This window comes from Neoarius graeffei, chromosome 2, assembly GCF_027579695.1.
Source record: "Neoarius graeffei isolate fNeoGra1 chromosome 2, fNeoGra1.pri, whole genome shotgun sequence".
Classification (NCBI taxonomy): Eukaryota; Metazoa; Chordata; class Actinopteri; order Siluriformes; family Ariidae; genus Neoarius; species Neoarius graeffei.
Window position 1 is genome coordinate 6,798,210 of NC_083570.1, and position 15,039 is coordinate 6,813,248.

A 15,039-nucleotide genomic window follows, 5' to 3' on the forward strand; every position below is an offset into this window, starting at 1 on the left:
TTAAAACCGCCCAAAATGTAAAATGGACTTGATGCCTATCTTGTAAAGTAAAAATATGCAGCTAAAGTCCATTATACTATTTGTAAATCAAACAAATAGCACCATGAGCCCGTCAGTGCTGGAGGTGAAGAATCTGCTGTCTGGTACTCGGCTCCGTGTGGTTCAATCAGATTATAACTCTGCAATCATCTGCTGTGTTCTGAATCCTACATGCACCAGTAGGTGGCGCACACGCAGAATATTATGTAGGCTATGTTAGGCTACGATGCATATCTAACATCTGCATTGCTGAGGTTATTTATTTTTTATTTATTTATCTTTTTATCCTGTTTGTTTTATTAATTTTATAGGCCTAGTTATTCTGCTTAATTTATTTTTGTCTACATCCATGTGTTTTCTTCATCTGTTATCCTGATTTTTGTGGACTTGTTAGATTGTACCTGTTTTATATACTTCAATTAAAAAAAAAGTTAGGCTGCGATGCATGGCTGAATGTAACATGAGAAGAGAAAATGGAGAATGGATTGCGTCATTCTTATTTACTAGTTTATGAGTTCAGTTTCTGCACTACATTACACACATTCATATTAGTCTTACAGTTACATCGACATTTTTTGTTTAAATAATACTTAATGAGATAAATGTATGTTAATGATCTATTTAAGCCAATGCTCAATTTTGGTTGTTTAAAATACCTAAGGGGTGCTGGGTAAACTAGGTCTTTGTGTCGTGTGATGCCCGCGATCTCTGATTGGGTCACAGAAGTGTTTAATATGGATTGGATTGGATCGGGGCGATTTCTCAGAGACAACAAGGGAAGCCGAGCTTCCCCTAAAATTCTCTCCCCAAACTGCGGCGTCTACGACGTTGAATTCTCATTAAAACAATAACTTTCATAACATAATATATGCCCAAGATTGTATTTACGTTCATAACTATCCCTATGTCATCCTGTAACTTATTTGAGTGATGTCTGACGAACTTGCAGTTCGCTACGAGAATCACCTTTGCTGCCAGGCTGTAACCTTTCTTATTTCAATGGGCTCTATGGACTGGCAGCCGGGTATCCGTTGCAGTCTACAAGACGGCTCTGAACAGCCAATTTCGGCTAGTTGTTATTGGTTAAAATCGACAAAATCGTCACTTCCGGGGAAGCCTGGTATCTCTGGGGGTAAACGGGACATGGGCGGGCCATGAAGCCGGGCTGATAAAGGATTATTGGAGGTGGGACATGAGACATGACATGAGAAGGGCACTCGCTGTACTTCGGCGAGGAACACGGAAGCATGATCAGTCAGTCCCTAGCAGATGTTGAGAAAGTGTAGTTGTGTGCCAAAGTGCTGTCCGAATTTCTTTTCATATAAACGTTTCTTCTCATTGATGTCTCTGTGCATTACCCTGTAAATAAATGTAAATATTACTCATTGTGCTCCGTTAACTTTCATCCATTCTATCAGTTTGATCATTTGTGAATTCACTCGTTTATTTCATTTGTAGTTCAATCAACGTGGTTGTAGGCTAGCTTGAGCCATATTGGGATCTGCAGTGCTAGCTGCTAACAGCTGGTATCTGCTATAATGGCAAAGTACAGCCAGTCATTTTGCCCCGCCCCTGCCTCGCGCTCCGTCCGGTGCGGTAGTGATGTCCCGTTGCTCGCGCGCCACAGCAGAGACCCGCGCGACCTTCAGCCGGTACAGTCGCTGTTCTTTTACCACCTCCGTTATTCTCATCTTTCAGGTGCATTCTTGATTTTTCCATTGTGTCCTATTTTGCCAAATCAAATGCCCAAAATGGTATCGTATTATTCATATTTAAGTGAATAATCAATTGTCATCATAACTTGGCATTTTTAACCCAATCAATCAAAAAGAGGAAATTTTTCAATATTTTCAAAAAATTTTACAAAAACATTTGAATTGTAATAAAAAAAAAATTCCACAGCAGAGGCCAGATAAAGCAAGACGCTATCTTTATTCTTATTAAACATGATAAAAGAAACATTGAGTGTAAAGGCCAATTTATGCTGACAACCCAGTCCTCGCAGATAGCGTCGCAGACAGTGTCTGCATAGCCCCCCCCCACCTTCGCAGATGCTCTGCGCGCACCTCCCAAAAATTGTGACCACCGCAGAAGCCTCGCAGACAAGAGGGCTCTGATTGGTCCACTCTACATCCGCTGTACACGCACTTCCGCTTCCCTACTTTCCCGGTTTGTTTTGTTTTCATGACCGCCATTTTTAAATACACGAGTGAAGATGGAGCAGCACGAAGAGCGGTTGATTGAGGAAGTACGTACATCTATACGACTCCAGTTCTAGTCATTATAAAAAAAAAAGTTCTAGTCATTATAAGTAACCGGAGGATAAACACTCCACTAACCACACCCACCAACTACTCCTAGCGACTTCGCGCCCCCTTGCGTTGTGCCGGTGAATAACATCGCGCACGCCTATTACTCCCCGCTCAACGATAAATTACAACTGTCTGCGAAAAGCTATCTGCGAAAGCCTTGTCACAAGAGCATGCAGAGGCCTTTAGGTAAATGCAAAAAAAAAAAGAAGTAAAATTAGAAAATTTATTTTTTTGACTATAATGTCCCAAATGAGAGACCAGTTTCTGAGACAGACCCACATAACAAATTGACTCATGACAAATAACAAATAATTGAAAAATTGTATTACGTAGACCTAAAACTGAGCTTCGCCTATTTCAAAGCCCACCAGCCGCCACTGGATTGGATGTAGACTAGTGGACGGAGATAGTACATAGAATGCGCTGCATCAAAGTCCTTCTAAGGCTGTAGAAGTGTCTCTGGCTGCATTCTCACACAGAACATTCGTGCGAAATGTTTATAAACATCTGATAAAAACCCGCCGAAAAAACGTCAAAACCGCCCAATCTGGCAACACTGTTTTACTTGGCAACAGAATGCATCTGAATTCTGATTGGTTGTTGTATCTGAATTCTGATTGGTTGTTGTACAGAGAAAAGTTTTCACTGCAACCGAACTGCTGTTTTCGTGACCACGCCCCCAGCGCGGACATTCATGTTCACATTGTTCAGTTTGTTTTTCTCTTATTTTAGATTTCTGTTATCTGACTCTGGATCCCAACACGGCACATCGTCGCCTCATTCTGTCTGAGAAGAACAGAGCGATGAGATGCAGTGTGAGAGAGCAGCGTTACTCTGATCATCCAGAGAGATTTGATTCCTGGCCTCAGGTGTTGTGTAAGGAGAGTGTGTGTGGACGCTGTTACTGGGAGGTGGAGTGGAGCGGTGCTGGTGTGTCCATATCAGTCTCGTATAAAGACATCAGCAGGAAAGGACGGGGTAAAGAGTGTCTGTTTGGATTCAACAATCAGTCCTGGAAACTGTGGTGTTCTTCTTCTTCTCTCGCTTTCTGGCACAACAGCATTGAGACTGATCTCAGAGTTCCATCAGCCTCCAGAATAGGAGTGTATGTGGATCACAGTGCAGGAACTCTGTCCTTCTACAGCGTCTCTGACACGATGAAGCTCCTCCACAGAGTCCACACCACATTCACTCAGACTCTATACGCTGGGTTTAGGGTCTGGGTTTCTGGTTCTACAGTGAGATTGTGTGATCCAGAATAAAAGTGTGTAGTGTTTTCTGTAAAATTCCTGCACGTTGCCACGTTGTTGCTCAGTCGTCTGTTTCACTAGAACACAATCCAGCTGCACAAAAACACTCATTTTAATATTTAAATTAAAACAGATGAATAATTTAAAATAATTAAAAAGGAAATGTTAAAAATTAACTGTCAGACAAGAAACTCGTCAAATTTAAAAAGAAAATGATCTCATGACCTTCGCATTATAAAGTTCTGTTTGTTTCATATTATTCCACAAGGTTAAGTACGCTCACATTTGTGGACAAAATAATTTTGGTGAAATTGGGCAGCCTTGTCTGATTCCACCTAACATCTTAAATTTTGGTGTCATTCCAGGGTTAAGGGAGATATAACTATAAATATCATTGTGAAATATTTTAATAACCTTGCAGAGCCCTTTTCCAAATCCAAGAGTTTTGAGTTTTATGAACATAAAATCGTGTTCCACAGTGTCGAATGCTTTGAAAAAGTCTAGAAATAAAACGAGACTGATTGAATAATTGATTGGTAATCAATCATATCCAGAATCAGTCGGACGTGGTTTTGAATATATCTTCCCTTCATGAAGGCTGATTGATATTCGTCTACAAGTTTTACAAGTACACGCTTTAGACGATTAGCAGATACTAAGGCAAGTAATTTATAATCATTGCATAGTAAGGTTATAGGTCTCCAATTGTCTAGCAACAAGAAGTCTTTTTTGGGTTTTGGTAGCAAAGTTATTAAGCCTGTCTTCATAGTCGGGGATAAATATCCTTTGTGAATGCATTCTAAAAATGCTCTATATCATATATCTTTTTTTAATATCCACCCAAAAGTATTTTAAAAATTCAGATGTTAAGCCATCGATTCCTGGTGATTTGCCATTTTTCATTTGTTTTAATGCAATTTCAATTTCTGTTATAGTTCATTCCTCATCAAGTGTATGTTTGTCTTCATCCAGTTTTTTGATGTCATCATTGATGGGATAAAATAAGACGTCACATTGATTTATTAAATTTAAGTTACAATAAATGAGCCAAATTTCATCCTGTACTCATTTCTGATCTATTATATCATTGGTCATAAGCTTACTCATTTTTTTCTGAGTTTGTCTTTGATTTTCAAGTCTGAAGAAATATGATGAACTTTTTTCACCGTTTGATCCATCCAGCTCTTGATCGAGTGGAAGCTCCATTTGCCTTTATTATGTACATTTTGTCTAGTTGAGACTGCAGTGACTAATTCTGAAATGTTTAAGGATAGTTGTGTGTTATTTACTAATGTATTAATCTTACATGAGCTTCAGTTTTCTTAAATTACATACAAATTCATGTAAAATGACAGTAATTATATATGTAGCCTGGTATATTAAAGCTTGTCCATACTAACAATATTAACACTTCTCTGTAATTTTAAGGTAAATTTTTATATTCACATGTAATTATACATTCAACCTGTAATTAAATGTGGCTTTTTATATAAAGGTTTGTCCATACTAACAACCTAACGTTTTTCTCTGTAATTATAAGGTAAAGATTAGTTTTATATCCGTATATTTTTACATTCAAACTAATTAAATATGTAGCTCATTATATAAAGGTTTACATGTACAGTATGTCCATACTGATGTTTTTCTCTGTAATGTTAAGGTAAATCTTATTCACAATCTTGTTCACTAGTACTTGTATTCTATGTATAAAAGTGCTGGTGTAGACTTGTATACTTTAATATTCAAACTGTAATTCTGGATATAATGCCAATGAATCTGACAAAAATAAAATGAGGAAAGGCAAAGTCAGGAAAAAGGATTGCAATAGTCCAGGCAGGAAGTAGCAACAACGATTAGCTTCTTGCTGTTGAATGTTTTATTCAAACATTCATCAATGCATTTACACTTAATGATAAGGGCATCATGAACCCCCAGAGTGCTCTTTTGAATGAAGGGCCTCCAAATTGAAGCTTCAATTTGTGTGTGCCAAATAGGCCAAACACATGAACAAGTCTGATGCACCTTATATCCAACAATAACATGCCAGCCGCAGAGTGAGACACTGAGAACAGAATTCAATCTATTGCAAGTTAAAAAAATAAATCAAGAAGCAATATATAGAAAAAGACTGTGCTTACAAAAAGTGTTTCAAATGAATTAACACTTCAATAACATTCATCAACTTATTTCAATGCACTGTTCTACTTGGAAACCTTTGATCCTGGCATTCACATGGACACGTGTTTGTTTGGTGAGGTAGTGATCTCACCCTTTTACTCTGTCCATTCAAAATTGGCAATTTTGGAAATGAGGCTCAGCACCCTTGGGTTGACAGCATACTGACGTCCCTTTGCTTTTCGCTCAACTTTGGTCCCTTGATCTGGGTTGATTCTGAAGATGCGTCTGTTGGAAAAACATTGAACACAAACCATTCAGAGAAAACTAATGTGGGCATTAAAGCCAGTGAAACAGCATCTTTAGATACAAAGTTAATACGTTTTCACAAAGCTACACTATGCAATTTCCAATCATTAGAGGGGGTTGAGAGTAGAAATGCACTGAGACTCCTAACTTGAGCGGTATGTATACGTACCACATGTCTCAGAGCCTGTGAATATTCTCATTCAGCCAGGTCATAGTTATCACGAGGAAATTTAATTGAACACAACTGGACTTGATTATACGTCTTTGAAGACATTTCACTTAGGACTAGTCCTAGTCTAGTCCAGCCTAGTCAGACAAGCATGAACTGACGAAGAGGTGAAACGTCTTCAAAGACATATAACCAAGTCCAGTTGCGTTCAATTAAATTTCCTTGAGATACGCATGTCAGAGTTATGAGCTGGGGAGGAGTTGCCAGGTTTGAATGCTGTGTGTTTACAAACAGCAACTGGCAAATTCTACATTATCTACCTGTAAAGCAGCGTGTGCATGCATTCTGAAAGTGTACCTCTGCAAGAACTCCAGAGTAGCAGCAAGTTCCACTGGGTAGTCAATGTTGTGCAGGTAATATGAGCAGAACATCATCTGGAATGCTTTGGTGAAGCTGTTCGTTGACTATGACCTGGTCCACAGCAACCATGAACATCTTGGCAGTGAGTGGGCTATTACCTGAAAACAGTGCAAGAGTATTATTACCATAGCCAGTAAATAGTTTGCTACATGTATATGGATCCCTAATGGTTAAATAAGCCAGGAGCTGTGTTCCGCACACTGCAAAACAAAAACTGTGCCAAGTGTAAGAAAAGGAAAAAAAAAAAAAAGTAAAATGATTCCTCCAGCTCTAAACATGTTTTGCAGTGTACGGCACACTCCTCCATATTTTATTATCTTTGTTTACACATAAGACAAAACATTTTTTGGCACATATACCACAATGCAGGGTGCCCATGGTAGCTTGGTGGTGTCCACATCAGTCACAATGGCGGGGTCATCGACATTTACTAACATCTTGTCTTCCTGCTCTTTAAAACGGACAAGCAGCATCAGTACAGCTGCACAAGTTTCATCATCTCCTGCCAGGGCTTGGTTCAGAATAGTGCCTGCTCTGCTGGACGGCTCAGTTTGAATAAACTGAAAATACCACAGGATTCTTCTGAACTTGGTGGCTGTGGACTCCTCAAAGCTGTCATCAATCTGGACACCTGTTAGTTCTCTGAAATGAAGCCTCATTCCAATTTCCTGGCAGAGGAAAGGCCATTCCTTAAGGATCTCTTCTGTCTCCTTCAGTCCTGACAGTATGTCTCCTCTGTGAGGGAAACGTCTCAACCATCAGTCTTTCTATTTTCTTTGCATCTTTGTCTTTGAACATCCTCATTAGTTCTTGTTTTTGCTTATCTTTTGTTTCACCAGCAGGAAGCTCTGGGTCAGGATTAATGCAGCCAAATGCATCTTTGTATGCTTTTTTTTTTTTTGCATTGTCAGGAGTGTCACTTTCAGAAAGCCTTTTCTGGGCAGGAGCTTGGAGTCGTCTATAGTTATCAAGCCGAGATATTAACTGTTTCACAAGTGAGTCATGCCCAGTGCTGACAACCTGGCCCTCAATCTCATCTCAGAAGGATTTTGGGTAGTGAATTACCATTTTCCTTGCAATTTCAGTGATGTGCCTCTTTCCAGGTTTCTTGCATACAGTCAGTATTTCAGCAGCGACAATCCTAATAATCTCCCTTCTCTCTGCTGCAGTCGGTCTCTTCTCAGTATCCAACACCCTTCTTGTATTTGAAGGCATCTTATTCCAGGGTATTCCAAAGCTGTAATGCCAACTACTATCTTCTCTGGCTAAAAGTGAGGAGCCACTCTCTGAAGTAGTAGGGCAGGCATGACTTCTCATGGCTGTGACTGAGACTGGGCTCCTTGTAGCAGTGGACTTCGGCGTGGTGTCGATATCATCAGTGTCACACACACAAATGATTCTTCACCAGTGCTCGCCTCTTCAATTTCACTGGTAAGTTATGAGGAGGAATCATCCTCTCTCATTACTGAGGGTGAACCTGAATTAACAAAAAGACACATTCATGTCAGTCAATATCATTCATATATAGTTTTCACTTATTGTTCTGACCAGTGAGTCAATCCTTACCTTGTAGTATCTAATCTAGTAGTAAGTACACTGTAAACCAGGGGTCTTCAATCCTATCCACAAAGGGCCAGTGTGGCTGAAGGCTTTCATTCCAACCAAGCAGGAGTTACACCTGATTTCACTTGTTTAATCATTTCACCCTCGTCTCCAGTCAACAATCAAGTGAGCCTCCAATTTGACTGTAATGAAAGCCTGCAGCTACACTGGCCCTTTGCAGATAGGATTGAAGACCCCTGATGTAAACCATCACTCTTGGTAGGCTAATGTTATAAGTCGAGGGAGTTAACAATGACTCAACAAAGACTACACAGAAAACAGGACTCAAACACAAACGAAGGGGATGAGGAACAGGTGGAGAGAGGGAGGAGAAGGTCAGGTGATGGGAGCCAGGAGAACACCGATAGGTGGAGAAACACTAGGAGGTAGAGAAGGACAAACCTGACACCAGGACACAGGTGAAGCAGATGCAGGCAATCACACAGGTGGGAAAAAAGGACAAAGACAGGAAGTAAATATGAAACAGAACACAAGGGGGCAACTACTACAAAATAAAACATGAAACAGAACACACAAAAACCACAACCATAACACTAGTATGCACACACCCTTGTAAATTCATCTTCACAAAATATAAAGTTTGGATGGATGTTTTCATTTAATGATTAATTCTCTTCTCTGCATTGCTGGAGATAAAACCTATGTTAACATTAATAATAGTGGAGCACTCTGCCGCCTCTTATTTTGTTCTATTTTGTTATTCTCATACAGGACAATATTGCATCCTTTAACATTAATTAATTAATGCAGTTTTAAAATAAAGAGGCTGCAGACCATTTATCTCATTCATCTTAATTGCCAGTTAAGTTTCATATTGTGTTTTCATGGAAAAAGGACACCAGTGATTAGTTTGGCACAAAATATAGTGGCAACTGAGACTTTTCTATTCTTTCAATTAACTCTCTCTTATGAATCAAATCGACACACAAGTATCATCACAGCATCCATAATAAGCATATCTTCCCAGGCCTACAAATTAACAGTCATTTTTAACAACCTTGATTTTCATCTTTTTCACCATCTTGGTATAAAATTTAAAGCCCTAATGGGCACTTTAGTCTTCCAAATCGTGATTCTTTTTTCCCCCATTAAAGTGCACAACAATCTAAGGTGCATGCTACGCACAAACTGTATACACCAAAAAACCCAGCAAAACCCTTGGTAAATATCTGAAAGATGTCATACTTGTTACTTATAACTGTATACTATATATGAAAATGTGAATATTTATCAGCTGCTCACAGCTATTGTTTTACTTATGTTTAATGCAGGGGCGGCACGGTGGTGTAGTGGTTAGCACTGTCGCCTCACAGCAAGAAGGTCCTGGGTTCGAGCCCCGGGGCCGGCGAGGGCCTTTCTGTGCGGAGTTTGCATGTTCTCCCCGTGTCCGCGTGGGTTTCCTCCGGGTGCTCCGGTTTCCCCCACAGTCCAAAGACATGCAGGTTAGGTTAACTGGTGACTCTAAATTGAGCGTAGGTGTGAATGTGAGTGTGAATGGTTGTCTGTGTCTATGTGTCAGCCCTGTGATGACCTGGTGACTTGTCCAGGGTGTACCCCGCCTTTCGCCCGTAGTTAGCTGGGATAGGCTCCAGCTTGCCTGCGACCCTGTAGAAGGATAAAGCGGCTAGAGATAATGAGATGAGATGAGATGTTTAATGCAGGCCATAACCTTTCTGATTTCTGTTGGCTTCAGAGAGGGATTTCTGCTGGTTGCAAGTTCATCTGCCTCCACATACTTCAGGTCCTCAGCTGAACAGACTCCAATATTTTTGATAACCTCCACTACTCGCTGTATAGAATCCTCTTGGCTGAAGACAGAACTGAGGGATGAGGTTAGGTCGCTCACCCATTCATCCATGACTACAAGAGGGGATAAAGACAGAAAATGTTCCAACTATTTTCGTTAGCTTCCTGGATACCTGAAGAATAATTTTCGTTCAGTTTAGTTCACCCCTACTGATCAACAACACTGTGTTTAAGAGATATTACTTGATGTCCATTCAGACTGTACAGAGGCAATGGATAGAAATCCAGGCAGTGTTCTGCACTTATGCACTGCATATCCTCAGCTGCTTGTTTGACTTCACAGAGTCCATACGCCGACAAATACAATGAAGTGTATGGTGTCACCAGAAAGCAAACCTTTTTGTCATCTTTAATCAAAATGAGCTCAATCTGACCAAACTTGATCGACTCATCAGACTCACGTTTTAGGCAGAGAAAAGTTCCTTTTTTTTGTAAAGGGTGCCTTTAAAGTCAAGCTCGGTGGACAGAGAATCCGGTTCTGGAAACGTGTGCTTCAACTGCATTGCGCACTGCATCACTGTACAGGTGAGCATGATATGGAGTTGAGTTTTTTGATTTCAACACTGGTGCAAAAAAGGAGTTTGAGCAGAGGGTTGTTTGGAGGAGTTGGTGCTGGTTTGCGAGTGATTGGCATATATTCTTAAAGTTTTGAGTCCTCCTTACACACCTCTTGAAGTACGAGTGTTTACTCTCAAATCTCATTGTCCATAGCCGTATAAGGGGGCCCAGTTTGAGGATCAATGATGCATAATGGAGAAGATAGTGGTGCTTGGGTTTTAGATGGTCAGAAGGAAACACTGCTTTTCTCGTTTCCAGATATTCAATCACAACAATGTTGAGGTAACTTACCTGGGCAGTGGTGATCTTGGGTGCACACACTAGTTCCACAAGTTCTTTCAAAGTGATCACAAGTTGCCACACTGGGTCACGAGGATCAACTTTGTCACCAATAATGACAGGCAGGAGTCTAAGGAGACACCAGTGCTCAGCTGCTTGGCCACCTACTGTTTTGGCCTTTTCATTCACCTGACAAGGAAATGAGCTGGAATCTGAGTCCTTGTAGGCAAATTGTGTGATTCTCCTGTTCAACTGAGAGTATGTGAGCCAATGTTTGACTTTTATGAAGTAGCGCAGGTAAATGGCTAAGTCATAGGCTACAACTCCCGCAAACAAGTCATGCCCTATGCACTGAGGAAGGCCTGGCTGACATACATGGAAATATTTCAGAGTGTTGAAGATGGTGTCACAATATATGCCTTTGACATGATTCACATCACTCTCCTGCAATAACTGCACTGCTTCTTTGTAGTTATCAACTGTTCGTACAGGAAAGCTCTGACTCGCACTCTCAAGTTGGTCTCTTTGTACCTCACAATACCTGCAGAAGTACTTGGAGGTGCTGAAATTCTGAGTGTAGCCACCAATGCAGTGTGACCCCAAATTGTCACCTGCAATAGATATTATGGTTGCTCGAACCACATGACCAGAGTGTGTCACGAGTCCATGTTCTTCAAGTTGTCTTAGGTCTGACAACAATCTCGAAAACACTGTGTCCTGACCAAAGGATCTAAAGTCTGTCTCTTTGCACAACAGTACTAACTGCATATTGTCAATACTGGAACGATGGAATGGCTTAAAGTCAGCGAGTGTGAAGTATACTCCGACAAGTTTATGTTTTCTCCTGGATGACCCAAGTGGGTTCACAACTTCAAACGCATACTGATACAAAATCAGTTTCAGGACTACGTCACCTGCTTGTAGAGACAAGTCTTTGGATTTGAAGACAGAGTCATCACAAATATCACTTAAGATGATATCAGAAACAGGACGATTTTGAGACTCCACACACTCTTCCCACACAACAGGATCTTTTAGAATGGCTCTTAAAGTGTCATGCAAGGGTATGTATTGTGCATAACAGTCTCTTCTATGTTCATTGGTGCCCAGGTAAACATTTTCTGGGTGCACATAGGCAAAGTTCCTCTCAAAATACTGCCTCCTGGTATGTTCAGTGGAGAGATGAGAGCTACATGCAGCATGCAAATCAGTTTCCTGGAGACTCTGAAAAACTGAATCAAGCTCAGCATCTGACATGTTACTATTAGCTCTAAGTGTCTCTTTAATCTTGTCTTTTGTGTACTGATGACAAATGGCATTCAGGCCATTAATTTCTTCAACAATCATTTGATTAGTTAACGATGGAACCAGGTACTTTGCCTGGAGTTGCATGTAAAACAGGCACAGATTCCTCATGTACAATGAACTAATATCAATATCTTCTGTAACCTGAGACTGATTTTTACTTAGGTCCATTCCAGTTTCAGTTTCGTTGGACTCAATCTGAGAGGACACAGATGGCTCGGAGTATGTGACTCTAGTACTTGCATCAGTTTCATGTCTATGCGTTCTTGCAACATGTGATGTATAGGCCGTAAGGTGAACCCCGTTTTCGTTTCATCTCGCTCTGACGTCTCCGAACTACGAAATATTTATTTTAAAACTAAGAATGAGTACTAGAAAGTGTGGCGAAAAAAGTTCTCACCTTATAATCCTGTCAATTCCTCGCACCAAGTGATCGCGTGGCGAAGTATTTTCCTCTAAAAATGACGTGTCGGGACATCACGTGACCGGTCTGGACCAATCGCGTTGCCGATTTTTGACCACAGATCAGCTGACAGCTTGCGTAATTACAGTCACATTAGTAGAAATTGTCTCCAAAACACCCTCCAAAGTGGGTGAAATGTCTTCTAAGTCCTAAATAGTGCTTTAAATACATCACTAAGACAATATTGCATATATGTGGTATATTGAAGTGTTCATATTATTATTAGAATAAAAATAATTTTTATTATCACCATTATTATAGTACAAAATATGGTGTAATGGTCTATGACTAGGACCATTCATGTATTCATTCTCTTAGGTTATTAACTATAAAGTACTGATCAACCATAAAACAATTTGCTTGAAAAACAGACCTACAATGTTACACAGGCAGTAATGGAATAGAGTATTGACTCGTCATTGTGGGCTATACACACCATGGATTAGCCATAAAATGGCATATATAATATATAGGCAATGCATGTGACTTCAGATCAAGATTTAAGAAATTGTGCAGGAAGGAGAAGAGTCCATAGGAATAATAATACACAATAATAATAATAATAATAATAATAATAATAATAATACAACCTATATATAATATTGCAGTTCTATTGCTCAGTTCAGAGGCACAATGGCAGGGATTCAAGTATTCACTACCTATGCAGCGGCACAGTAGAGGTAGGTAAACGCACTAGGCAGCACTATGCACCTGCAGCAGCGGCAACAAAGAAGATGCAAGACTGAGTCATCATACATCACACAACAGAACTTTGTGGCAAATTGCAAACTTTAATAGAAAATGTAAACAACAAAACAGTGATATATACACATTACAAATGCAAATTTATATATACACAAAAAAATTTATATATATATATATATATATATATATATATATATATATATATATATATAAAAGTCCTGTGGCACGGCACAAAAAGGCAGGGGTCAGCATCCAGGCAATGACCTAGGTGTCAGTGACAGAGAAAGAGAGAGGGGGGGAAGACACACACACAGTGCTGTGACTAATTGTCTTCACATTGAACAGTAGCAAGTAGCATTCTGTGGTCATGTATGAGAAGTTAGTACATGGCTTACTTGTCCTTCTCTTGTCTAGCAGGCTCATTCAGAAATCTGGTGTACTGCTGGTAGCAGCTCTTGTGGTACTGCACCTCCAGAGCCACACAGTCTTTGTCCTTAATGTGTACCAGAATACTGTGGTCATCTTTAGTCTCAGCAGCAGTCTGCAACTTGCCTTGCCAGACAGAAAGACATGCTTATTACCACATAGGAATTTAAGTTTGCCAGTAGCATATTCACATAAAGGCACACATATGTTACATGCATACAAACATTGAAACATAACATCCATGCATGCAAACACACTTGCAGAGGGAGATAGCACTGTAGATAGTCATCAGTGATAGTGACCCTTTGTGTGTGTGGGGGCAGGGGGGTTGGTGGGTTGATCAGTGATTGTGACCCTTTGTGCGAGTGTGTGTGTGTGGGGGAGGGGATGGGTGGGTTTGCTTACCTGCTGTTAAGGTCTCAGCTTTTGAAAGAGCTTCCCTTTGTCGTTTGCCTCCCTTTAAGACGAATTTGAGGTTTTTTTTAACATATAATACACAGGGCAGGAAGGACGGGACCTGAGCTGGACATAGGCAGTGCTGACCTGGATCTAAGACTCTTAGTGCTGCCCGATGTTGAGGGGCCAGCTTCGGGGGCGGGCAGCTTCGGGGGGTCTTGCGGCATCTTGAGTTTCATCTTCCCCTTCTTTCTCGCGCACCATACGCTTTCCCGCTCGTTCAATAGCAAGTTTGTCCGTAAACCTGCGGTAACATGCAGGGTGGAAGGCAGCATCCTCGGGTATCTTGTCAAACTCTAAATCTAAACAGTGTTTGTAGTTTTCGGCTACTCTCCTGTTCTCACCGCTCAACTGCAGCCACTGTCGGATACTGTCCCGGTATGTATTCCACCGTTTGAAGGTAAATTCCTGGGTCACTCCGTGCTTCACAGAAGCTATATGCATATAGCACTGCTTACGTGCAAGAAGTTTTCTCCTTTTTGCCGTTATTTCCAAACTTTCCTCTCCTCCACTGCTGCAAGACGAGGCTGTGGCGGCTGCCATGTTGGTCTCTTGTTTACGAAATGGGGCTATGTCGCGGGTGTTTATGGGATACGTCAGCAACCGTGGAACCTGTTCTGTAGCGAAATCTTATTCCACGGTGCCAAAATATCATTCCGCGCCGATGACATTAGTTCGCTTTTTCAAGCCTTCGTGCGAAAAATTGACAGCATTACAAGGTGAGAACTTTTTGATGACATCATTTCATAATACGTCCATTTTTAAGAATTGGATATTATGTAGTTCGGAGACGTCGGAGCGGAA

At 40.6% G+C, this 15,039-nt stretch overlaps 1 protein-coding gene and 1 long non-coding RNA gene across 2 annotated transcripts in view; one reads left to right on the forward strand and one right to left on the reverse strand.

Annotated features, from left to right (window-relative positions):
• The window catches only part of LOC132877588 (tripartite motif-containing protein 16-like), a 421,828-nt gene extending 416,816 nt beyond the window's left edge, over nucleotides 1–5,012 (forward strand). Inside the window, exon 11 of the mRNA XM_060913600.1 lies at nucleotides 3,084–5,012. Coding sequence (XP_060769583.1) covers nucleotides 3,084–3,613 — 530 coding nt within the window. The 3' untranslated portion in view covers nucleotides 3,614–5,012. The remainder of the gene's footprint in view (nucleotides 1–3,083) is intronic.
• Nucleotides 5,013–13,573: 8,561 nt separating this feature from the next.
• On the reverse strand, nucleotides 13,574–14,736 carry LOC132879592 (uncharacterized). Its single transcript, XR_009653848.1, has 3 exons — nucleotides 14,185–14,736; nucleotides 13,749–13,905; nucleotides 13,574–13,617 (listed from the first exon to the last, which is right to left on the reverse strand). It is a non-coding gene; the product is annotated as an uncharacterized LOC132879592 (long non-coding RNA).
• Nucleotides 14,737–15,039: the final 303 nt, after the last annotated feature.